Raw genomic sequence first — 26,678 nt, forward strand, 5'->3', positions numbered from 1 at the left:
TTTTTTTATCCAATTTCTTTTCATCAGTGATTCTAAAACAAAAATAAGCAGGTAAATGGCGGGCGTTGGTGAAATAAGAATTGTTCATGTGGCCGCCGTAGCAAAAGGTTGTGCACCCCTGATTTATAGACTCGCAAATCTGGCAAAGACAAACAGATGTTAAAAACCACTGGGAACGGAACAAAAGCAAGAAGGGTTACTGGGTTAACGGCAACTGTCTTTGCGGTACAGTAACGACGACATGACCAGTATCACGCCATGTATCGTTTGCTCAGTTATGTAACATTACGTATTTGCCACAAAAACTGTGCTTTACAACTAAAACTAAGCTCCGAACTTGTGTAATTAAGCGCTACTCTCTAAATCCAAAATGTGTTTTTGTTACTATTTAAACCAGTGGTCGGCAACCGCCGGTCCGCGGCCGGGTACCGGTCCGCGAGGAGTTCGTTACCGGGCCGCATATTTTTCCAGGATAAATGCTGTGAAGCATTTTGCCCATGTATCCCGGGGATGATAAACTAATTTAGGCGTTTTCATTGCTAAATATTTGTAATTTTTTGAAGACTGGTCCGCGATAAAATTTTACTTTCAAAACCGTTTCGCAGTTCAAAAAAGGTTGCCGACCGATGGTTTAAACAACACAGGCAAGTTACACCCACTATGTTTTATAAAACACAAATATCTTGTAAAAATGATGAAATTCTGTCTTCGTATTCCCAACATAAAAATTTACATTTTAGTTTAAAATGTGGGAGGAAAACTTATTGCGATTCGTTAGTCATTATGACATAAGCCTACTATGTAAATGTAAATGATTATGGTTTGTCACTAAATCAATGCAACAAAAAGGTGTAATATAAGTTCGGGTATCATGCTTAAACACAAATATAATCCTGTAATTTTTTTGTTTGCATTTTTACCTGTAACCAAGAAATTTGAGGGTGTTTTGCTATTTTTTAAGTTGTATAAACGAATAAATAACACAATACTTATTGCACAAATTTTGTTGTTATTCCACAGATAAAATGTCGTCAGGACTTTTCAAATAAAATTTACCCAGCCCCAAGCACCTGCACAATGCTGCAACGCATTGCATAAAAAAGCAGTAAGCAGGGCAGGGTATATGAACAAACAATTTTTGCCCGGACACCTGGCAACGCAAACAATAAATTTCAATGGGTTTACGACGCAATGTTTCTCTCCGCAAACTGGCCTGGACTAGCGCGTGTTTACAGATTGGTTATTATTACATTAATAGCAAACAAAGTGCAATATATCATAACTGCTCCTCTCGCCTTTCTCTTTTTGTTGAGCACCGCTCTGGCACACAAAGCAACTATGACGAAATAAATGCTACCAAACGCTAAAGAATGAATTTATAAGAACCGGTCTTTGATTGCTTTACTTCAGGGGTCGGCAACCCCTGGCACGCGTGCCAAGGTTGGCACGCGAGGTGTTTTTTCATGACACGCCAACCGATTTGCGTGTTTATACTAAAGTACCGTAACAATTTATCCTGTTATTCTATCCTGTACTTGTTGCACTACTTGTTTATAGTTTTTATCGTATCATTGTTATAAAATTCAGCCTTACATGCACAAAACGCTCTGTTTTCTCTTTATTATTGATATCTGCTGGCACGAACCATCACTATTTAGAAAAAACTTTGGCACGCGAGGTCATTAACACATGGAAATAACAAGTAAATTGGCACGCGTCGCCTAATTGGTTGCCGAACCCTGCTTTACTTAGAGTTTTAGAGTTGAATTCAAGTTGGTGTTCAGTCAGTGTAGCTTTTTGATTGTTTAATTGCCACTTTCTGCTTAGTTTGCATTTCAGACAAGTTTGACTTAGACAGCTTGAATCCCTTTCCAAACTGTAAGTCGCTTTATTATTTGTTCTGCTGTTTCATCAAAACACATAAAATGTATGTCTTAATGCACCTCTTATCACTGTGCAAGACATACAGCCGTTAAGATTTGTTACTAATTAAATAGGTTGTGGTTCAAAGTTAGTAAATCCACGCATTACAAAATCATTATTTTCGGCTTGCAACACATATTTCAGTTTTTTTTGTCGCTTTAGCACGTGTGGTAATTGCATTTTCCTTTGCCTTGTCAGGCATTCTTTGTTTGAAAATAGCTTAAATTGCAATGACGGGGTATAAAAAGCAATTTATATTACAAACGTTATAAAATAAATACACTTTCAGATGAATTAACTAATTCTAAATTACCTGCTGGCTAGTAAACTGTCCTAGTATTTAAATCTTGTATTACGGCCCAACGCATGTGTAAGCTTCTGCTACTAGACGTACAACATCCAATATGCTCCGAGCAGCTTCTGTAAGAAAGGCGACGCTACGAAACGTACGACCCCGTTGCGTAACCACGTAACCTGGCAAATATGTTCGCTGACTGAGCTAGCAATTATAAATCATTAACAGGCTACTAGTGTGGTGTTTTGTTGGTCAACGACCCAAAGCGTGTACCAGACAACATATTAGATTGCTTAAAAGGGTTACTGACCAGTTTTATGTGTCCAGAGGTAAATGACTTTTTGTATCGAGGCTGAACCCATTTTTGTCTCGTTGCCCCCTGGGTATATTCCAAAGATAAATTTTGGCCACCAGGTTTTATGTAACAAACTAATTCTAAAAAACTGATGTAAAAGTCTTTACACCCATTACCGCGAAAACAAAAAGTTTTTGAAGTTCAGTTTAGTGTCACTTGTGCGATGATAAATTGAACCTTAAATTTCTCAGTGGTGTGATCAGAGGCAAAAACCAAAACGTAAAATTACTATCACTGAAATAATAGCATTAAAATCGGCCTGTTCAAAAGCTACAAATCTGCAGGTTTCCCGCGGGTATGGAAAACCTGGAAAGGTTATGGAATTTAAATTTGTATTTTTAAGGCCTGGAGAAAGTTTGAAAAAAGCCAACTTTTGCAAAAGTCCTTGAAAAAGTATGGAATTTGGCGCCTGATAATGCCAGAGGGAGATAGGAATTTAAAATTACGTAACGTTTGTATATTCGTTGCAAGTATGGTAAATTGGCTGCATATATATATACCAAAGCCTCTTTTCCGTTTTTACTGTGGGAATTGCTCGTTTTTTTGATTAAGGTTATGGAAATTCGTTTTTTTTTCTTGAAAAGTTTTGGAAAAGTCATGGAATTTTACACAAAAATTGCGCGGGAACCCTGAATCTGAGCAAAGCTTTTCGGCCATATGTTTGTATAAAACAAGCTTGATTTCAGCCGAACTTTACACTCGGCTATTTGTATCGTAATATTACGTTGGAAATTTTTACTTTTGGACCAAATTCGGTCCTTATTTAAAAACCTTAGGGTCTGCTTACAACCATGCACCAACTGTGCAAAACAATGTATTTAAATCCTCAGGCATTTATCAGAACATAGTGCAGTCTTTGGGTTTAGGTTTACACACGTGTATTTAAAATACAAAAAAACTAACATCTGTATTTTATTGTGCGGTTTTCGAAGGCGGAGATAAAATAAATGCTGTTTGTTGTATTAAAAGTGTTTGACAAATAAAATCTCCAAAAGCAAACATTCATTCTTGCAACAGCTTGAAATAAAATCGATTGTAGTGATTACAAACCGCAGCTAGTGTGCTGCCATATGTTTCTCGCACGTTAAACGTGGGCTTGATCCCAACACTATTGCTTGGTAAAGGAAATGTGTTTCTTTTTTTTATTATTGGGTCACAGAAAATCGAATGGACAATAGTTATACTCCTCTAGAAAACGGCATTGACGCACCACTAGGCCTACGCTATTGCACACAGCGATATTTTTGAAGAACATTTAGACATCGCTGTATGTTTTTTTGTTCAGTTTGTACAAAACCCACCGATTCATTCATTGGGCATTTACGAGGACAAATGACTAAACAAAAGTATGCAAGCATAAACATCCAAAAAATGGTTCTACCTGGAGTAAAATAACATCCTCCGCCTTCCCCTCCCGTTTGTTTGTGTTTAGTTTTTTTTTTACCTCGCCTTATCTCGTCAAGCAACGTGTTTTCTCTGCCTGTGGATTTTTAGCGGACGACAAAATACAACTTGCCTTGTTTCCTCCCTCCGGCCGCGCACCTGTAATATATATTTTTTTCTTGTCTGTTCGCTTGTTTGATGCGGTAGTGGTTTACTCGGTGCGTTGGTTGCCGCTGCAGCTTGAGTAACGTTTTTTAACATTCTATTTTACACTTTTATTAGTAGATTTTTATGCATAGGCCTACTGTTTTCTTTTATTTTTTACGAGTCTTCCTGCTTGTTCGTAGATACTGACGATGCTGTAATAGCGAAATTCATATATTTTTAAAACCAAAGGGTGAACGACTAAGTGTTTTTCTGAACTTACATCTACTCCTCTAGAAATACACATATTTCAAGTCAAGAACAAAATTTCGTGGATGTCATTGGCGGCAGAAATGCCCACCAAGTTGATTCACGAAAAACACCAAAAAATCAATTGTCGGTTTTCGCGTCTTTCATGACCCCGTGAACAGTCGAACCAAAAAACATTATCAGTTTCAAAAGATTTCCTTTTTTTGTCATGTAGCCTATGCATATTTGAGTGACGCGTCGCGGTCTATACGGCCAAGTGATTTTTGGTTCATTTTCCGAGCAGTAGCGCCACCATACGAGCGTTTTAATAGCCAAAAAGTTCAAAAAAAAGTTTTTTGACCAGTTTGTATAGACCAGGGGTCACCAAACTTTTTTCACTGCGGGCCGGATAAGTTTAATAATAATTCGCGCGGGCCGGACAGTTTACATGCCCCAGCGCCGTCTTTCAGAACTTAGCCCGCAAGCCGATTTTGATAGGGGAGCCAACATATGGTCTTTCTATAATCCCATTAAAAATCTGGTGATGCGACTATTAAATTGTATAGTTAGTCTCATCATACAAGCAATGCTTGTATATTACGTCACAAGTGACTAAAGAAAGCAATTGTTTGCGCACAATTAACACTTGTAGTCTTGTTTGTGACGTAACAAACTGGCTTTGGGTCAATCCTGGGCGTTGTAATCCCAAAAAACAAGGTAATATCAATTCTACATATGGCGACAGGAAAACTTTCGTAAGAAGTAGATTTTTTTTTAAATGTTACAAAGTTATCAATGCGATTTGACAAACCAAAAAATGTGGTCGCGGGCCGGATCTGGCCCGCGGGCCGTAGTTTGGTGACCCCTGGTATAGACGAAAAATGGAAAATAGAACTTTCCAGTCAACTTAAAACAATTAAGCTTATTTATTACAACCGGGATACGTCACTTTGTAAAATATACAGTTCCTCGAAATAACCGTATGTGTGTAACAGCTTACTTCGAACAATTGCCTTTTAATATTTCATGTTTTAAACTTCGGAAGATTCTCACACACAAACAAGTGGAACATGCAACATATGACAACACATGATTTGCGCATCTCAGTTGTGTGGATCCAAACCCTGGGACTTCATGGTTCCGCAGGTTGCATTTCCAACATGGGGAATCAGCCATAAGTCAATGAATGTTTTTGAATCCGACATCCCGCCCATCGTAGATTGTTCGGTCAGCAATACATTTTTTGCATTACAGTACTTTCCTTTACCTATGCGGTCCAGTCGAATACAGTTCCGAACCCAAGCGAATAAATAAACAAATATTACATTTTAAGTACATCACAAATTGAAGATTTCGCCTCTTTTTGTGGCCAACTCGAACAAGCAAAGTGGTACCAATGTGAAAGTGCAGCTTTGGACATAAAACAAATCCACCTTAGACCATAGTCCAACATTCGTATGTTCCCATAGGTTGTCGTTTACTCCTCGTAATACCATTCATTAGGGCGCTTAAACAGGCCACAGATATGACCAAAATACTTAATCACCAGAAAAAGCCTTTTCTTTAACCAATTCTAAAAAATTGAAACATTGTCACGTGACATTATTAGCCAATCGCAACTCTTCGCGCGCTTTTAGATCCATCATCGTCAGAGTGTTGGCCGCTAGAGCGCGTGTTTGTTCGTCTTCGTCGCTGCTTATGACGCCACAGAGCCACGCTCTAGCCTCGAGCGCAGCCTCGCCAAGTCGATCCGTCAGCTGGGGGGCGCTCGCCGTTACCATGGATACGCAATAGACGCAAGCGCGGCGAATAAACGGCTCCGTGTGACTGCGTAATGACGTCAGGAAGTCGAGAAGTGACGCACACATCGCCTCAGAAACCTGAAGTTGAGTTGGGTTGAGTTTATTTTAAGTTGTGAAAGAAAACGTGCCACCATATCTCCACCACCAAGCCGAATTAGAAACAGCGTATGGTACAAGTTTTTGAGGTAGAATGCAAGTTTAAAACAGGTTAGTTTCATTTTTAATATCAAGTGTTACACTCCAAATAGTTTGTAACAAAAATAAAATACAAAAAGGTCTGTTTGGGTCTTCAAAGTGTCTTCAGCTAACACGAGATGTTCTCAAAAAGGAAGAATACTTACTCAAATAGAGGCATATTCGTAAACATGGTTTTTGGTGTTCGCATCCCTATCTATTGCTGGGCATTGCCATAATGTTATAAACTGCATAGCGTACAATTTGCATCATGTTATAAGTACCGTGGTCCCAGCGCACGAATACAAAATCGTGCCAAGAGTGTAGAGAAGCCTCCCAAGCACGATTGTGTCGGTTCCCAGCAAATCCAAAGTCCTCACTCGTTTATCGTAACCTGCCATAAGCGGATAGAAGAATGCCCCAGCGACCGGTCCAAACCGGTTTGGTCCGACTTCGGGTGCTGGCCTTCTCGCCTGCGAAACGAACAAGTTTTTACCCAATCAGGTTGCGGGAATTGTGTCACGTGAACACTGACCTTGCCGAACCGACGAGTTTTCGATTCTATGCGGTCGGCGACCACCTGTTGCCATGGTAACGCTTTGCTGACGTCATGTTCGGGCCGGGATTCGGCGATTTGAGGAACGTGTTGTTCAGACTTTATGTGTGAAAAAACAAACAAAAAATAACCTAGCAGTTTAAGCATAAATCATGTTAACTTAGCTCAAAATATATTTAAGATTAAACATATTAAAATATTTCGAACAAGAGTACAAAGAAACATCAGTAGAGCTACTAACACTGGAATTTGGCAAACACACGGTTTTCTGGTAGGTGGCGCAACGGAGCATAGGCGTTTATGGTGCTGACTCAGCAATTTGGGTTTATGGTAAGAATAGTTGCCGAGTCAGCACCATTACCGCCTATGCTCTGTTGCGCCACCTACCAAACCGGGCGTTAGCCGATTTCCAGTGTTAGTAGTTCTATACCAGAAACATCAGATAACTTGGGTGTACAAACAGACAGCGCAAAATACCTAATTTAAAATAATAGGGTAACTAAATATCTCAAAACCTGACAAAAACTAAATTATATGCAAAAAACAACAATATTACCACACATGGATCTTGAACTGTTCATTGAGATTCAAATACAGTTGCACTGTGTATGTACGTATTACGTAATACCATCATTACCTTTAAATTTCTGTTGGAAATTGCCGATAAGCGACCTGACGCCATAACAATCACATCCAACATATCAATGCGTTGTTGCAAGCTGTAATGCTCGCTGTAAAATTCACCAGTGAGATATTCGGCTACCTATGGAAAAGAAAGGTGGTAATAGTTGCCAGGTTATAAATTGTTTCAAACGGTTTAATGGATGTATGAGTATATCGCGGGAAATTTAAACCTATAAAACTACCATATGGAGAAGCCATAGGGCTATAAACAAAAACAAACACTACAGTAAAATAATGACGAAGTAGCTTAGTTGCAACACTAAGTCAGCAAGCATTTAAAGTGTACAATTTTGGTACGTTTTGAGCAAGAAAAGTGCAAACTTTTGAGGTAAACAGAATAGTTGGAAATGACAGATGATTTAGTTTGTTACCGGTTCAGGGTTGATTGCTGCCAACAAAGCCATCGCATTTCTCCTTGTGTCTGAGAATTCATCCAATGCATAATTGTTCTGAATGTTTAACAGGATTTTGCACAACTCTGCCGCTACCTAGTGTATGAATTGAATAATAAATCAGGTTTAAATATAAAACATTTCAAAAAAATGCAGACACATAATTATTGTTAAAAGTTAATCTTCAGTCTTTGGCAAACTTGGTTCCTTGTATTTTTAAAGTTTTAGCCACAAATTTGAATGTGTTTTACCAAAAACAAGTTGGCGTAGGTACTAGGTAGTAGGTATTTCATACTTTACCTCTTTGGTTGCAGTTACATCAGTTTCAATCAGTTGAATTAGACTTCCAAGATATATTTCCATCTTTTCCCGACTATCGTTGTTGATTAGACCATCCATACAATCACGAATGTACATAGGTTTGGCAATCTGCATAAAATGTAATGTGATTGCGAATTGTAACTCCTTACAGTAGACATATCCCAAATCCATACAATAGACATAAAACTTGAGTAACTTTAACAAAGTTATGATAATAAGTGAAAAAGTACCTGCTATAAACAGGCAAATTGTTGAAGGTTTGAAAAATGTCACAATTTACTAAAGGTATTGGTTTGTTTATTTGTTACCAGATACATTGATTTTCAAAAAAGTGACCAAGGTAAGTTGTTTGGAAACACTGTAGCATACCACAAAGTAACCATGTAGCACATTAAATTCACCAACCTTGGAGAATGGAGTTTCTTTCGGCATAGGATAAGCATCAAATTCATCATCATCATCACTATCTTGTATCTCCTCTTCATTGGGTTCGTCTGTCTCATTGCCGCCACCTGGTGGATCATCAAGCCTCAGGTTTTTAACAGCAACAATCTCTTTAAAAACTGCCTTTGTGGCAGAGAATGTTGTCAGTGTTTTCTGATTGGTTGGTTTTACAAATTGGCTTTTTATGTCACTGTAAAATAAATATATTCATGTACTGAACCAATAGTTATTATGTGCAGTGTAAATGAGTTAAAGATAAAACACAATATGTACATTATTTTTTGCAAGGGGACAATTTGTTTCGCTACAAGCCTTTGTAAACTGATATAATTTTTGCAATGACATGTTTTTAAATGGTTTACTGTTGTGTAAAATTTCTGAAAACAACAACTTAAAATCAGACCTGTAAATTTGTAGCTGCTGGGTGAAAAAGGCCTCAGTTGGTTCTGGGACTGACTTGAGAACTTCCATCAATGTTTCAGTCTCTTTGTTCTTTGGGTAATCAAATTCGAGCCTAATTGGATAGTACAATTGCTTTAAAAGAGAAGGCAGATTCATGTAAAGACAAATCTGGCTTATGGCATTTATTGCATGGAGATAACCAATTGTTAAAAATATGTTTAGTTATTTGCATAAAAAATTCACCCATTTTAGAGGTCTAGTGGGGTAAATAGTGGGGCTACAGGGTAAAACACAACAATCAACGCCCTAAAATGGAACAATGAACAAACTGTCCAAATTTCATCCAAATCAGACATTGTTTAAAATGTACCCATTTTAGGGGGCTAGTGGGGTAAATACTGGGGGCTATCGAGTCAAACAAAACAAATGGCACATCTACATAACTATATCTACCATCTGTGAAAATTTTATCCAAATCCATCAAACATTTGATGGAAAAACGGGTCGGACAAACTTTGGGAAGAAAAAAACAAACAAATCGAGTAAAATCAATTGTGTCCCCTTCAGGAAAGGGAAGGGGACCCATAACTATAAAATCTGTAAAGTAAGGATCTGCAGGCAGGCAAGCTCAATGACAGAATTAATGTGACCCCACAGAAACTGCACAATTGTTTTTGCATCTGGGTGAGAAAATAAATGAGCACACAACACAAGATTAACAACAAATTGAAATGACATAAAAACATATCCCTAGCACTGCTGAGTTCTTTACAAACAGAAAACAGTAACAAACTTGGCATCATCTTTGACAGGCAATTGAAGAGCTTCAGTCACTTTCTGTCCTACAAGCATACCGAGTGTTCGAACTTGTGTGTCTGGCGAATCTAAGTGGTTTTTCATCCCAGTCATAAGATCTTGTAGCAAAGCTGGATGGAAGTGGCAAAGTTTTAGCAATGTAATGACCATTTAAAGCAGGGGTGTGCAACCTTTTTCATCGGTGGGCCATATAACCAATTTCGGACATCAAGCGAGGGCCATACAATTTTTTTTATGTACCGTATTTACACGTTTTTTACCCTCCTGTTGGTGCGGCTTGCATTATCATATCATGTCGATATTATTTCTACACTACTGCGTTTTGTTTCAACAAAGTAATTGTTTGCTAGGTATATTATGTCACATTCGGTATAGATACACAAAAAGCACCCAGTGCGAATAGAAGACGATAGGTCTGGGTGAATTGAGTTCCATGCGCTGGTTTAGCTTATATATTCTTGTTACGTATAGCAACTTATGAGATTTACCGAAAACTAGGATTTTTTGCTAAAATGTGCATTTTCACTTGCTCTGAATCAGAGTGTTCTTGAGGGCCACACTAAATAGCTCTGCGGGCCGGATTGTGGCCCGCGGGTTGCACACCCCTGATTTAAAGTATGTGTACTCTCCTTCAATTGTTAGATAATAAATGAAAAAAACATAACTAATTTGACAACATTCAAGGATGCCACTTAAATAAATATTCTGTTTTATTGGGTATTGTATAGGGACTGTAGAACAAGAACTATATCCTATGCCCAATAATGTGGATATACCCATGATATATTTTGAATCAGCAGTTGCCAACCATAGGTTTGCGGACCCTCAAGGGGTGAATGCTAAAACATTTCTAAGGATTTTCTGGTTTCTAAAAAGTGTAACTGAACATGGGGTGCATAGATTTGTTTGTAAAAAGGGACAGTCCCTACAAAAAGATTTAGGAACCACAAAAGGTTGTCAAGTTAGGCCAAAAAATCTCTTCCTACATACAATCCATATGTTTTTCGTCTATTCTTCCAAGACATCGAACACACACAAGTATAGCTGTGCTGATATGTCTGTGTTGCTCATAAGATGTCTGTTTGATGGCAGTTTTGCTTTTCCATACTTCCAACAGCTTTTGCAATGTCTAACATTTGAAACAGAACAAAAAATAAATCTGAGAAAACATATCATACCAATACCAGATATATATTTAGTGGACAATAGTGGTTGTTAAAATGGCAATAACTAAAATTTTGTTAAAAAAGTGGAGTAATCAGATTTAGAGATAAACTTTTATGGCACAAAAAAAAAACTAGAACAGTACAAGTCCAACGCATCCAGGATTTAAGTTTATTTGGTAAAGACTTTTTTCTACACATGTGAGATAGGCCCTTGGAAGCACAAATACAAAGAGTTTTGAAAGCTTTATTTGGACACAACCAACTTCATAGATATTTTATGCATGTTACCTCATGTACTATCTCACTGGATTCTCCATCATCTAATGCACTGAGGTAGGAAAATATATTCTCCACAACATTAGGAGATTTAAAATGTTTAACAAGCAATAGTTTATGTTGTATTGTGAATTTTGCCTTCTCATGTTTCAGAGCAAGGTCTCCGATTATTGCATACAAGCAGTGCCTAAAAACAAAATATTTTTCATGGTTAACAGTAACTAGAAAATATATCTGGTTAATTATACTTCTCATTTGCCATGCTTTGTTGATGGATTTAATCCAGTGGTTTATAATTTTTATTTGCCACCCTGAGCAAACTTATTATTTTTTGTCACACCTTGCACACCACAAACACAAAAAGTTCTCAAAGAAACTAGTAGGCAATTTTATTGTGATTGGTAAGAGTGCTAAACATTTAATACTTTCCAGTGTCGTCAATGACAGATTGTCAACAAGCCAAGCATATAAAAGAGTTTATTTTGCATTTTTGTGAAATCAAACAATTTTAGAAGCACCAAATCAATTGAAAAGTGATTATTTAAAGTTGTTTCTTAAAGTTTGATATGTTAGAGATTTACAAACCCTTTGTAACTAAACAAAATGTGCATGTAAACAAGATGCACTTAAACACCTGTCTATGGCAGTAATGGATTTTCACTCACTGAAACTGAGGGTGGAACTTACTTTGGTGAATGTTGAAAAAGATAAAGCAACACAGGTTCCGTACAACGATCAGGAATGTTGAGAAAAGATTTGTGTAATATTCTCCTCCATACAAAATTTGAATGACTGTGATAAACCATGGCTGGCAAAAGACCTCTAAATAGATTGGCTAAATAGGCAAATAAATGATTAACAATATTTCAAAAAAAATTGTCAAAAAAATTATCTGTAGCGTTAATAAACATGCTTTTATATTATTTAACAGTTTAGTACATTACTATCATTACTTGTCAGTGAACAAAACAAAATAGGGTAAGCTATATTGGTCATTTAGTATATACAGGGTTGCATTTAGTAGTGATGGGACAAGTACCAGGTACTCGGTATCGAAATTTTTTGTCTCAGTTTTTGATACCAACGTTCGATACCAAAGGCCAGTTTACACTAAAGGAATAGAGGCAACTTGTTGCCAATATTTGCTTTGGATAGCACAAAAGTACAACACTATATTTAAGTACTCGGTATCGAAGGTATTTTCAGTGGTACTCGTGTTCTGTATCGAGACTCGCTTCAAAACCTGGTGAACCCCAAAATAAAGACAATCGTAAAAATTAAATTTTCATGTAAAAAGAAACATTTTTAAACAAATCTTTGCATTAATATAAGCCATGACATATCACATGCCACATACTTTTTCACATTTTCTTTTATGATGTCACAAAATTTTAAAACATATATATTTTGGTATGTTATGCAACACCAGATAAAAAAGATGGAAGTTTTGTAGTTGTTGAAAAATAAGTCAAAATAAGGACATTCCTTTTAAGGACCATAATTCTTTTAAAGATATTGCCCTTTGAAATGAACCCTGAGTATATGTCTAAAGCACAATTTGACTAAAAGTTGTCAAAAAGCCATGAACCATCCCATTACATTTGCCTTCAACTCATATTTATTACTTGGTCACAAGTTAAATTTAAGTAGTTGCTATTAAACTAAAAAATGTTTCATAGAAACATATTATATGTACCTGCTTTGCCGATAAGACAAAATTGTCCAATGAACTTTGATAGCAACTCAGTATTTACATCTGTTCCTTGCATAACTTTTGAAACAAGAAAATCAATGCACAAAACCATGTCAAGACCAAGAAGCTCAAAAAACTTCTCGTGATGAAATACAGATAAACTATAAATTAAAAGATAATGATTTTCATTGCATATAAATTTGTCAATCTAAATTTCTAGTAGCAAATGCTTTGATGCAAATAAATAGATAAAGCTAATATCCACAATTTTCTTTTGCATTTTGCTTAGTTTTGTGTAATAATCCAATAAAGTGACATTGAAGTGAGAATGCTTTCTACCTGGTTTCCAGAAATATGTGGGACTACTTTAACGATACAAACATACTTTTTCACTGCATATATTTTTAAAGTTTATATACTGTGCTAACAGGTTGACTAATAAATGTTGACAATATTTTTAAAATACTTTACCTTTCTAGATTTTGTAGTTTGTTTGCAAAATGGTTTGGTAATGATGCAATCACAGTGCATAGTTTTGTCCATATCATTTTGGCTTGAGGTTTTAAACACTCACAAATCAGTAATTGCTTAAACATGTTTTGCTGGAACATATTTTCCATCAGTGAAAGCAGAAACTTTAATCGACTGTTTCCTCTGCAACAAAAAAGTATACATATAAGTATACTGTTGGACACAAAATAATAATTCATGTAGATAAACAGAGTTCAACCCAAATTGGGACAGTGAAAATTCTCATACATTTTGGTTGAAGAACTTGTTTTGCCATTGATTTAACACCTACCCTTGTTCCAAAACAGTGTTAAAACTGAAAAATGTGCTTTGTCGAAAAATAAAGACTTTAAAAGTTTAGTCATAAGTGAACACATTCTGCACAGGCCATTTAAAATAGTACTGTAGCACAAATGTTTAGTCTGTACATGGCCAGCAGAAACTGCCTTGACTTCTTTACTCCCTATTTTAAAAATAAAACCATTACATAAAATTTTACCTTAATTCCAAAAGCAGTGAAGAGAATGAAAGTACAAAAATATCAGGATCTAGGAAACTGCATGCTTCTAATGTTATTGTCCCAGAATATGGACTTGATAGCCATCGGTCAGATACGTTTGAGATGATTTGATGTAGAAGTTGTGCAACAAGACTTTGATCTAACCTGGGCAACTTTTTTGCCTGCAAATAACGAGAAAAACTTAAACATAAAGTTTATAGAGCTCATCTGGCAAATGTATATAAATGTAAAAACTTATTATACCTGGCAATATCTTACATGTTGAACTTAAACATTAACATAAAAAACATTAAAATGTATGGTTTGTTAAAATAGGTGTAGAGCTAGCAGCACATAATAAAGCATGAGGCTTACAGCCTTACACCTTGCAGCAGGTGATTTTTTTCCAAACAATACATTTTTTTCATTTTGCTGGGTACAATTGTAGCAAATGCAATGCAACAACTACAAATAGATTTTTCTTGATCCTGTGTTATTGTTGTTGCGTTTGTACTATTCAGGATCGTTTTATGAGTAAATCAGAGAAATTAAAACAATATGTATTAATTTTTCAATTACCTTTGTGACAGAAACGAGGCAATCCCTTACAATATCATCGCTATATCGTGTCTCTTCCAAACGTTCCAGCCATTGCTTTCCACAAACCTCCGACATAACTTGTGAATAAATACCTTCAATAATAAGTTAATACTCCTGCACAAAAACACGTGGTTTTCAAGTTTTGTCAAATATTCTTGTTTTGATGCGATACGGTTAAGTAATAATACGCTACGCTTAAATAACTTTGTCACGTGACCAAATTGTCTGATCAATAATTGCAATTGTAAAACAAAATGTTCGTGTTTACAGCCTGCAAAGTGTGTCGCAAATAAGAAATAGTTTTTTTTGCCATTTTATAAAACCGTTCAACAATGACAATGTTATGAAGTGACAATGCAAGTGAGTTCGACATTGCCTTTTTCTTTAAGAACTACTGATCTGTACCATCTAATGACTATTAACACGGAAATTTATGCCCAGACGACGAAAAACGTGAAGACCACAAGGTATAGAGGGGTCAAAAGCGAGCAAACTACAATGACATGATATAATACGTTATATGACAAAAGATCTAAAGGAGAACTGGACTACGAACACGATTTATCATATTTTTAAGCCATCTATTAGGTAATTCACATTTTCACCTCTAGTCAGAGATGTCAAATTCGCAACGGTTTCTCCAACGTCATTTCCCGGTTACGCAACACAGCATAGAGGAGTGTTAAAGACCGAAAGCTAATTGTAAGCTAAGAACGTTTGTGAGCTACATCACAGGCACTATGATGTCGTCGGTGCTTCCATGTAGGGCTGAACATAAATGTTGTTGGAACAATTAGAATAGGCCTAGTTGTTTTAGAGCAGCCCTAATACCAAAATGTTATTAGACCCACATGATAGAACATGAATTAATGTAAAGATACTGCAATACGCAATTTTATTTGTTAACGATTCCGTTTTACCTAACGTATTTTTGAGAGAGTAATAAACTCATGTAGAGAACATTGTTCTTGCGCATGGATAAATATATTGTGGCGCACATGATTCATTTCATTGAGATAATTTAGTCAGTGTGTTATCTTGACTTATCGGAGATAGTCTTAAAAGAGTGTCTCAGGATCAAAATAAAACCAGTGACTTTCGATTGATTTCATGTGGTAGAAGTCAAATAAGCTAAACTGTGTTGCATACTACCAGACAAGCGGTCCAACATTAAGGAAAATTAAGGTTCACAGCAAAAATAAAATTATCTTTACTTGTTAGTGTTAACTCATGTTCTAGCTTTGCTGAGTTATATATTTAACTTTGAAATTGTGTCCAGTCAGTGTCACTTCGGCTTGTGAGAATTTAGAAGAGGCCTTTACAAAAAAAGTCAAAAAGTTCAGAAAACATCTGCCCTGAATAGAATAGGTTTAAATGAACAATGCTGTATCATTGCACGTAGAATCAAAAACTACGCAAAATGTATTGTCAAGTGCGAATGATTTAGGGTTAGTTAATACAGTCACGAATTCACTATTCGTCATACAATTAGGGTAGCTTGTTTTACGCCATCTCCGGTTCGCTACTGTAAAACAATGAAACAGTCACGACACAAAACGCGACTATAGGGTCTTTGCTAGGCTGAATTTGAACAAACTAGCAAGCAACATCGAGCATAGAGGCTCTTAAAAGGACAAAAAAGCCTAATTGATCACCAGGTTGAACATTTGGCATGTTTTATAGGTAAATGTAAATTAGCAAAACTATTAGCTATTGTGTGGAATTAGTCTATTGAAGGGACGTGGGAGGAAATTATATCCTTTAAGTTGCCAAGGTAAAGCAGAAAAAGGGTAGCGGACACCTGCTTTAAAAGGCATTAAAAGGCTGTTATATACACTCTAAACGCAATTTTCTACGTTTAAAGAAGGTTTGTAACTGTTCCTTTTTTGATAAAAAAGAACATGATTGTTGTGAAGAATATAAAATAGATGTTTTTTCAGAATGACCTTTGCGTACAAATGTTTAGAAATGATATTCAGGTTGCCGTTATTCTCGTAAAAAACATTCAAAGCGCACTTTAAAACGCGATAACAAACACAAAAGAGATAACACTAGCATTATGTGATAAAATGCAGCGTAAAAAACAAGTATTTTATCCAAAAACCTTAAAACACAGCATGAACGAACGAACACTACTAGAAGTTTTATTTAAACACAGCAGCGATACAAAAACACAAGGACTATGGTGTGAGGTAACAATGAAAGTGTCATACGTCACAGAGTCCATCAGTGACGTTATGACATTTCTGGTTAGAATACGAGAAGCTCATCAACAAGGAAGTGAAGGCAATAAATCAACGGGCTCACTGTCTATTAACAGATTACCTATAGAAACCTGGCAAGCGTCAGGAGTAGGAAAAACTGCTGTCATTACTGTTAAGTCAACGCTGTTACCAAACTGGGTTTAAAGGTTTACAGCAAATTTTGTTACAGCGACTTTAGTTTGAGCAAATGAGTGGACAGTGTTTTGAAAGGAATATACATATTTCGTTTAATGGAATCTTCAGTTCCTCTATGTCGATCTATAACTTGCACTCTTATCTTATTACTTATGTCTAAAGTATTGTTTTCATATATTTTTCAGCTTTTATGTTTAAAACGCACAGTTTTTAACTTTGTTGTATGTAAAGCCATTTAAACCAGAAACTATTCTTTCAAGTTTTCAAGTTCTGATTTTAAAAACTTAAACCTCAATTATTTGCAGTGCAAAGATTGAAAAAAATGACCCGTACAGAACACTTGGTTGGTTTTGTTATTTTAGTTTCAGTCTTAGGAATATCAAGCGCTCACGTTTGTACGTCAAGTCGACCAGGAAATTGCATCGCCCAGCAGTACACAGGTAAAGTACGTGGTACCATTGAATAGTAAAGAAGTCTCACTTGGACTGTAAAAACCTTTTGACAACAGCTCTTAGTCGACAAAACCCCGCAAACCTAAACTGATTTTTAAAAAAGAAAAGAAAATAAGCTGCACAAACGGGAAATTACGACAATAACTTGGTACGTAAAGTCAGACCCGAATCAAATTAGTTTCATTCAAACTTAAGCCCAGGTTCGGTCGACTAACAACTATAGTTTGGACAAAATTCCACACCGCATATTGGTTTGAGAGGGCCCAAAAGTTTGCCGTATCATAGACGGTATACAATCACAACATAGTACAAAGCACAAAGTTAAATTGCGTAACTATCAGATCTACATCCTAATTAACTGTAACAGGAAATATTTCAAAGTTCAAACACGATTTTGCAATCCAGTTGAATAAAACAGTTGCACCATTTGACTTCCTTGCGAGCTTTGAGCTAGCAAGTTAAAACGAGTTAATTACGTAAGCTACTATTTCAAAATTTGCACAAATTATATCGCAACCTCTAAAAAATATAATTGTTTTTTTGGTCGTAAACAAAAACGAGTTGCCCCAAGCAATTTTTTGATTCATTTTTCTCAAACAAAATAACTATTTTTAATTCTCCAACTTAATCGTCAAAGTTCTTATTGTTCAGATTTTTCTCAGAACTGTGTGTTGAAGCGATATTCAGTTGGGAAAGCGAAGTGCCAATCAGGTAACACACCTAGAAAGCATTGAATCTAATATTTGGAGGTCAGGGGAGAGGTTTTGTCATTATGTTACAGGATTAAAATCGAATATATGCTCTGTATAGTCTCATTAATTCGACAAACGTGATTTTCTGTTTTTGTAAGTTAAAATGTTTTTACAGGAAGACCTGTAAACGCGACACATTGCTTCAGAAATACCACTATTACTGTGCCTTGTGGAAAAACTGTGATTTCCATCATAGAGGTACGAAAAGCGTTGCAGAAAACGTTAAAAGAGCAAATGTTCAATATTCATTTTACATTGAAAAATCTAAGATTGTCACTGTTTCAAAAGCATTTAAAATTAAGTTATCATTTGTTGTGGATTTTTAAAAGTTTTTGATCTAATAATTGCATCGATCGAGTTTAACCAAAATATAGGCTAATTGATATCATCTGTTCTTATTTTAAATAAAATTATTACCTAAATTTAGAATTATTTGAATTATCGCCTAAAGAAAAGCGAAGCCTGATTTAACAGTGCTTTAAAAAAATTTTGGCCGAGTTATATTTAAGTGTAGTTTCCTGTACAAAGCACTTGTGGTTTGGGACAAACTATTAGTAGGATCAACATCAACTTGTTTACAATTTCATTCAGAATTATAGAAATTCGAAACCAAATAATCTTGGACAAACGGTGAAAAAACTTTCGTTTCTAACTTGTTACTCCAAGATTACAAAACTCGAAGCATGCAAGTTTGCAAAATTTTTGTGGAGAAAATCAAACAGAGCAGCGGTGAGAAGATGTTTTTGTTTGTCTAAGTCCTTTTGGGTGTAGGGTGTAACTGATGTGGCCAGAGGTGGGATTCATCCGGTTCGCACCGGTTCTGTAGAACCGTCTCACGAAATTTTATGACATCGGCAAACCGGTTAGCATTAGTGGTTACTGTCAATGGACTTTTTGCAACTGAACCGACTGAAAAATATGACTTTTGTTATTGAACTGGCTGACGAAAAAATGTGAATCCCACCACTGGATGTGGCCCTTTATATCACTGATGATGGCATGAGCATTTGCCGAAACGTTTAAACAATAACGTATGCTGTTTTAACATCTATTTGGGGTGCAATTTTCATCATAAACACATGAACAGATCAGTATCTAGTGTTCCTAAGTCGTTTTTATTCCAAAAATTTAAGGTGTGTAACAGTTTTAATTTGCTTACCGTTTTAGAAGCGAAAAATGAGAGAAAGTGTTCTGCGACTGCTGTTTCGTTCAAGCAAGAAGTTATATTCTGTGCTAAGCAGAAACAATTGGATGGATTGCGATCTTCCGCAAGGAGAATTCCCCGACATATTTCCTCGTCTTCTCAATACTTTGCTGATCAATTCAACTTATTGCGACAAATTGGTTGATGTCAACTTTCTCAAAGGAAAAGTAAGTTTTACCTACTGTTGTTGCTATTAATGGTATATAAACGCAACGTAAACTTGACAAGGTTATAAGGAAGGCACCAAACAGAGCGTAAGTAAACAAACATGTCAGAATCAACGTCGGTTTACTTCGGTGAAACAAATCGTAGCAGCACAGTTGAGCTAAAACATTCACCAGACCTACATGTAAAAATATTTGCTACATATCTAGTTTTAAAAGTGTCCAAGTCACTATTGGACAAACGCCCCTTTTTATATTGTTGAAACACGACAAACTGTCATTGGCTTCTTTGCACCCATAACATATTGGTCAATATTGTTGCAAACTATATAAAAAAAAACATTGGGAAGCGTTTGAAGCAAGGCACGCCAGTTTGTGGGAACCTTATATCTTCTAGCTACCACTAGTCGACACAAACCACAGTAAAACAGGAACCTAGCCAATACAACCAATGTCTCATTACTACCACGTGCACTGCTGAGGCCTTCTTGGTCGAAAGAGTGTGCATTTTGGCAGCGAAGCTACAAGTATGTTTGCAAACTAACTTTTTATTTGTTTTAGCTTGCAACAATAAAAGGAAAACAAGTGAAGACTATTTCCGATCAAACTATGCCCTCCGAAAACCGATCAAGAATTGTTCGAATTCCACCAGCAGCTTGGTTCAACACTTCCCATAAAGTTCTTTCAGTTGTCTTTCACAAAAGCAGTCTTTTTTTCCCGAGCAACGAAACCGTCCATGGGGTGAATATGCACTAGTTTTGGTCCTAATGTTTGTGCTAGGCATTTTGTCCACAGTAAAAGAACTAATTGCATTTGGAGTAATCGATACAACATCAATTGAAATAATTAAGTAAATTTGACAGCTTTTTACTGCATTAGGTAGTATAGTTGTCATATGCCTTTACGAGAAATATTTTAAAACATAATGAAATTTACTTGAAAGAAAATCGGCATAAACATCATTAAAAACCACATCTTGTGACCCGTTATTCGGTGCATTCTATCCCTGGTTAAGGTTGCTCCTCTTTTTTTTCTTTATCTTAATTTTTTGTATGTTTCAAATCCCTTTTTTCACAAGGAAATCGTTTGTAGTCTACTAATTTTATTACTATTTTTCGCTTTTTGATCTTTTCGATTTTACTTTCTCTCACTTTCCCTTTATTGATTTTTCTGCTTTTCTCCCCTTTTAAGTCTTATTTCGTTTTTTCTTGCATTCGTTTTGACGAAGCGTATTTTTCTAAGCATCACTTTTTTTTCTAGTAATCTTGTCCCATTTAAACTACAAATGTTTAAAACTAAACTTACTTCTCCTGCTCATCAGATAACATCTGTAAAGATCGGCACAGCGGAAAGCATCAAAAACTTGACAGAAGAACTTCAAATTGAATTCAGAAACCTTTCTCCCTCCAATGCAAGCCAGGTTATTAAAGTCTCATTATTCTCTGAAAAGTTAAATGTAACTGCTTTAAACAGAATCCGTCCCACAAATACTTAAACTCTATTTTAAAAATAATTATATTTTGTTTGATATTGTGTTGTTGCGAGACATCGTAATTTGTTTGTTTTCGCCAAACCGGTATTTGTAAATAACCATACTTTTAAATATGTTTTGTATCATGAAAACAAAGCAAAAACATAACAGCCTGTGTAGAGCACCAGACTAACAACTGCTTTACAGAACCTAACCTGCGTATATTGGAGGCCGTCGAAATCTGATTGGTCAACGGAAGGCTGCAGACTCAACGTCACAGGGGAATTCCCCGTTTGTTTGTGCAACCATCTCACCAATTTCGGGCTTCTTATTGTAAGTGCAAATTATCGTTGACGTGTTAAATATTTTGGTGCCAATTGTTATTTAAACTTATTGCTGATAGTTACTGGTATTTGAAAAGAGAGATCCTTTACTCCAGCTACTTGGGGTTTTTGCAATTTTTTAATTCTGTTTCCAGAACCCCACAGTTGCAAAGATGTCCGGTCTCGCTATTTTCAGCACAATAGGATGTATTTTGTCGATTGTGTTTTTCGCCCTAACTATCATCACACACACGATCAACAGGTAAATTATGTTATTTCAAGCGCAATTAAAGTATTGTTTTACAGCCATATAAAGATATTTACAAGGTTTACTTTGATTGATTGCGTTTCTAGGCAACGTGTTTTATATTCACTAAAGCAATTACATTTTAAGATGTCCAAAGTGTATTCAACCAACAGTGTTATTGCTTTGAAGGCAGCAGTAAAATTCCAAATTTCTGTAATTTGTGTATATACCATTGCTATTAAGTATTTTCTAATTTTTACCAAAAAAACGTAGGTTTAAATTTCAACTTGCATTTTTAAACCTTTCTGGTGGTTGTTTTAAATTGAAAAATTGAAACCAATGGACGATAAATTTCTTACCAGTAGCGTTTAGGCAATGTTGATGAATTTTTTTTTTAGTTCTGAAGTCCGTGTTATTTGTAATTACATTTTTTCTGTTTTCTGCAGGGAGACGAGAAGGCGGAGACCCGTGAAAATCCTCATCCAGATCTGCATCAATCTCATGATCTCAATGCTTATCTTTGTTGTCGGAGTTGAAAGAACAAGGAACGGATCAGCTTGCATGTTTATCACATTTATTCTTCACTACTTCTTGCTTTGTGGTTGGTGTTGGATGTCTGTGTACAGCTACGATATCTACCACTCTCTCGTGAAGGTAAATTAGCTTGATGTATAACAATACGCCAGGTTTATTTGAACACACATAATGAACGTAAGTAGGATCAGTCCTGAAGCGTTCTTACAGACCATCATCGATTACAGCACACTCGTATATAAATCATTATACGCCAGGCCTATTAAAGGCGTCATAACGAATCAAGCCCGTCTCCCAAGCATTCCCATATGGCAAGGCATAAGCTAAAAAACTAGCTTGCAATGATCCACCACAATCACCCTTACCTGCCTCGTATGCTGCACATTTTATACATACATTAATTAATTCTCAGAATTCCTATAGGTCCATAGGAGTGAATGATATTATAGGAGTAAGACTTTTCACTGTTTTCTTGACAAGTTGACTAGCTAAACATGTGAATTATTTGGTCTCATATTGGAGTATAGGCGAGTCGTATTAGGTCATCTAAGGCAGTGGCCGGCAACCGGGGAGTTCGTTGTCGGGCCGCATATTTTTTCAGGTTAAATGCTCTAAAACATTTTGCTCATGCATCCCGGGGATGATAAACTAATTTAGGCGTTTTTATTGCTAGATATATGTAGTTTTTTGAAGACCGGTTCGCGATAAAATTTTAGTTTCAAAAACGGTCCGCAGTGCAAAAAAGGTTGCCGATCCCTGATCTAAGGAGAAATGTTAACCCATAGTTTGTTTGCTTTTTATTGCAGGTATTTCGCCTCAGTCAGCGTCGCTACATACAAAAAGCGTCTCTAATTGCTTACGGGCTCCCCCTTGTGGTAGCAACGAGCACTGCTATTTTCGCCAACGTCCTATCAGCGGTAGGAAAGTCTAAGGATTGTGTTGGAACAGGTACGTCATTTTCCAAATCAAAGACACAAATTTGTTTGCAGAAACAAAACAAAACATCATAATGATTAATTTTTCGGGGTGTCTTTACTGTTTACGCTTGCACGTAAACTGTAAGGCGGTACCTCAAACCAACAGGACCATAAAGCTTCCTTCCCTCAAAAAAACAACTTTGCCCCCCACCCGCTTCCCAATATAAAATTGAGGCTACCGAATTGTACTGAGATACATTTGTCAGTAATAATTACAATTTGTGTCACTTTGTTTCTCTTTTATTTTTTGCCCATTTGTCGCCCCAACAAAAACGCTTTTCAAACTAGAGTTCAAACAAAATGTAGTACCGTACCGTGGCTACCCTAGCATGTCTTGTCGCCAGCTGCACTGATGAGACCTTATAAGTCGAAACAATGTGCACTGTCTGTTTAAAATATTGGTTTGTTGTTTTGCAAAGGTCAATACAGATCAAAGTCGTATTGCTGGCTCGGATGTAACTCTTTGTTCTTTGGATTTCTAATGCCTGTCGGAGCGATGTTGCTTTTTAATCTCGGCGTTTTTGTGGCTGTGACAGTGGAGCTATACGGTGTCAACAAAAAGGTAATTATTCTTTTGGTACCAGACTAAAACTTGAGTTGCAAACACATGTTCTGCCAATTCAGCAGTGACAAAACATTTTCGTATGAATGTAAAAGCATATAGAGCCAATAAATGATAAGTTGCAGCTTATCATTTTCGTATGAATTTTCAAATAGATGTCACCTCAGAACCAATCACCACAATTACAAATGAAAATAAATCTATGTTTTGCAGTGTTGCTTCGTATTCAAATCTCTTTTATGTGTTTTTACCACAAATAAATGATCGTAGAAAAAGATGAAGAGGATTATTTTTAACACAAGCTATCATTATGTAACAAAGGCTTATTCATGGTGTGAAGTGCTGATTCATGCTTAGCACAGGATGAACTAGTTGTGCGTTTGGGTCAAACGTCTTACAGTTACACCATTCAGCCAATACTTTAATCATAGCTATTCGGGTTTATTTGTGTTTGTACTTGTTACTGCCAACTTTTTTCCTTTTTTCACGGGGTTCGAATCCAGGACACTCCCAGGGACGAATCACGATCAGGTGTTTTTTATGTCTGTGTATGGGTCAGGCGCGCTTGACCATTCGGCCAAGTTTCTGCCCAGTTCTTGCCAACTTGTGGATTTTATTTGTGTGTGTATTCGGTCCTGCCAAATTGTTGATCCTTTACACAGAGTGAGTTGTACAGAAAACAATATTTCTAGGTTCATTGTCCGATGTTGAAACGATCTTCAATGCAAGCGGTCGTTCTGGCGTTGACTATGACGTCGATAAACGGGATCACGTGGACTCTGGGACTGATGCAGCTAATTTCGACAAACGTAACTTACTACACAATTCTCAATTGGTTGTTTGTTGCTACATCAGCAACCCAGGTGTGTGGATGGCAAATGTGCAGCACAATTGTATTAATACTTTTGACATCATGAGTTGACTATGCTTTTGGGCAAACTTTTTGCGAAATTTTAGAGAAATATACGTTTTTTTCTAAAAATTGAAGGTGATGCCTTCAATTGTTCTAAATAAAAAAATCTTCTTAATCTCTTTTGAGATAATATTTTATTTTCTATTTGAATAAGGGAACGATATGTATATTTCTTGACAACGATGCACAAATAACTTCTCTTATCTTTTCAGGGTTTGTTCGTGTTTCTTTTCACATCGGTTCGACACGAGGACACCCGTCACGAGTGGATGGGCACGGCGCGCAATTGGTACTCAAGCGTGAAGCGCGCTGTCCAGTGGGATTCGAGGGATTCTTCGACGCTGTCGGTGTCGCGTCCAGACAGCACGGGTCAAACAAATGCCGATACCTAAGTTTAAGTTTAAAGCTGCTGTGCTGATTAATGCTTACGTCAGTGGTTCTCAACCTGTCAGTAATTAGCTCCCAAGAGATAGTTGACATTATAAGGGGGTTTTGCAACGTTTTTTTGTTCTGTGACATCATTTTTCTTGGACATCATTGTTGGTAATTTTTTTTAGAACAAGGTTAAGTGATGTGGTTTTTGCAAAAGAGGTAAATTAGTAGAAGGTGAAAAGGAGCCTTGTCTTTGTAAAAGATTTGATGTTTATGAGGTTCAAGCCAGTGACTAAAAAATCACTGTTTGAAATTAAATAAAAACTTTTTGTGTAATGTAGTTGACCGTATAGTTCAAGTATTTACGCACAAGCTGTCTGTAAATGCACTTTATTTGTTTTGTTGTTTACTGTAGTAGATTTAGTTACATAAGCTACTTTTTCAAAGCGTCCCACATAAATGTTAACTGTGTAGTAGTTGTGTACATCAACGCATGTACACATACCCTTTAATGCTTGCCACTGTACAATTAGGTATACATTTCTGTCGTTCTAACAACATAATTTTATTTTATTGTATAAATTTTATAAACTTTTGTGGCAATTTATATGATATGTGTTATTTCTGTTTCAAAAAACACTGTGTTTGTTTGAAAACTTTACACCGGTAGAGCGAAAACTTTGTCAAATATGCACCCGGCAAACTTGTTTAGTATTAATCGTGAAATCTTACTGGCACCAAAAATCTTTTACATTTAAAATCGTTCAGCTTCTATTTCTATAGTGTTGCGATTTACCTTCTCAAAACACTGAATATGTTAAATCTTTAATCAAATCACTACACAAATAAATCTTTTACAAGGTACGAATTCTGATTAATATCTTAAGTCTGTATATGGGCCAGACGGCCTGGACCATTTGGCCAAGTGCACAGTATGCACATCAAAACGTTGAAATGTTTTTTGAAACGATCAAAATCGTGTTTATTTATTCAGTCACTAAGTGGTGCACCAGAGCTTTTTATGGCAAACATTGATATTTTTTATGTCAACAGAAACTCGACCAAACAGCGAAGGGCGCCATCTCAAAGATAAATATTAGTGTTAGGTTTTTAGGTATAAAAGTCGCCATCGATGTCTCCATCTTTCATTTTGAGTATTTTGTGACTCGTTAATATAATATTGATATATCGGCGCGTTTCCTATTGGGAACCCTACTAGCCCCTTAGTGGGGTACAAAGTGTTTTTAAGGGGTCACGAGCATGAGCTCCCACCATAGTGTGATACTAACCAACACAGCGTTGCAAGCGGGCCCGAAATCTGAGCCCGAACCCGAAAGTATAAGCCCGAAGCGCGGCCCGAACCCGAAACGTTTTTGAGCAGATAAATAAAATGGCGGACACGGAACGTAAAGTCAGGCCCGTTTTAAGCCCGTTTTCTCACATATACTTAAGCCCGAACTCGGCCCGAACCCGTGCCGAAATGCCGGGGCCCGACTTGCAACTCTGAACCAACAAGCAACAGCATAATAAACTTATACGAATTTCACCTTCAAGTTAATTGTCAATACGACCTTGAAAATTCTATGTGAAAAAAGAGCCTTTGTGATCCAACGTTATTCTTTTG

General features: G+C 36.5%; 2 protein-coding genes across 2 annotated transcripts; one reads left to right on the plus strand and one right to left on the minus strand.

The window, feature by feature from the left end:
• Positions 1-5,256: 5,256 nt before the first annotated feature.
• On the minus strand, positions 5,257-14,857 carry LOC145226284 (telomere length regulation protein TEL2 homolog). The gene is made up of 16 exons (XM_080092276.1): positions 14,664-14,857; positions 14,085-14,266; positions 13,547-13,729; positions 13,079-13,236; positions 12,070-12,217; positions 11,395-11,569; positions 10,931-11,069; positions 9,918-10,050; positions 9,126-9,236; positions 8,684-8,912; positions 8,258-8,386; positions 7,937-8,053; positions 7,519-7,644; positions 6,861-6,980; positions 6,610-6,798; positions 5,257-6,229 (listed from the first exon to the last, which is right to left on the minus strand). Exons 1-16 carry the CDS (start codon positions 14,757-14,759, stop codon positions 5,942-5,944), a joined length of 2,523 nt encoding a protein of 840 aa, XP_079948402.1. The 5' UTR covers positions 14,760-14,857; the 3' UTR covers positions 5,257-5,941.
• A 2,025-nt stretch (positions 14,858-16,882) lies between these two features.
• On the plus strand, positions 16,883-25,786 carry LOC145211506 (adhesion G-protein coupled receptor G2-like). Its single transcript, XM_080080045.1, has 15 exons — positions 16,883-16,970; positions 17,389-17,523; positions 18,187-18,246; positions 18,403-18,485; positions 18,879-19,016; positions 19,455-19,658; positions 20,217-20,396; positions 20,977-21,075; positions 21,334-21,459; positions 21,605-21,711; positions 22,143-22,350; positions 23,037-23,178; positions 23,627-23,769; positions 24,462-24,632; positions 24,895-25,786. Exons 1-15 carry the CDS (start codon positions 16,883-16,885, stop codon positions 25,072-25,074), a joined length of 2,064 nt encoding a protein of 687 aa, XP_079936171.1. The 3' UTR covers positions 25,075-25,786.
• Positions 25,787-26,678: the final 892 nt, after the last annotated feature.

The sequence above is a fragment of the Phallusia mammillata genome, chromosome 1, assembly GCF_965637545.1.
Source record: "Phallusia mammillata chromosome 1, kaPhaMamm4.hap1.1, whole genome shotgun sequence".
NCBI lineage: Eukaryota > Metazoa > Chordata > Ascidiacea > Phlebobranchia > Ascidiidae > Phallusia > Phallusia mammillata.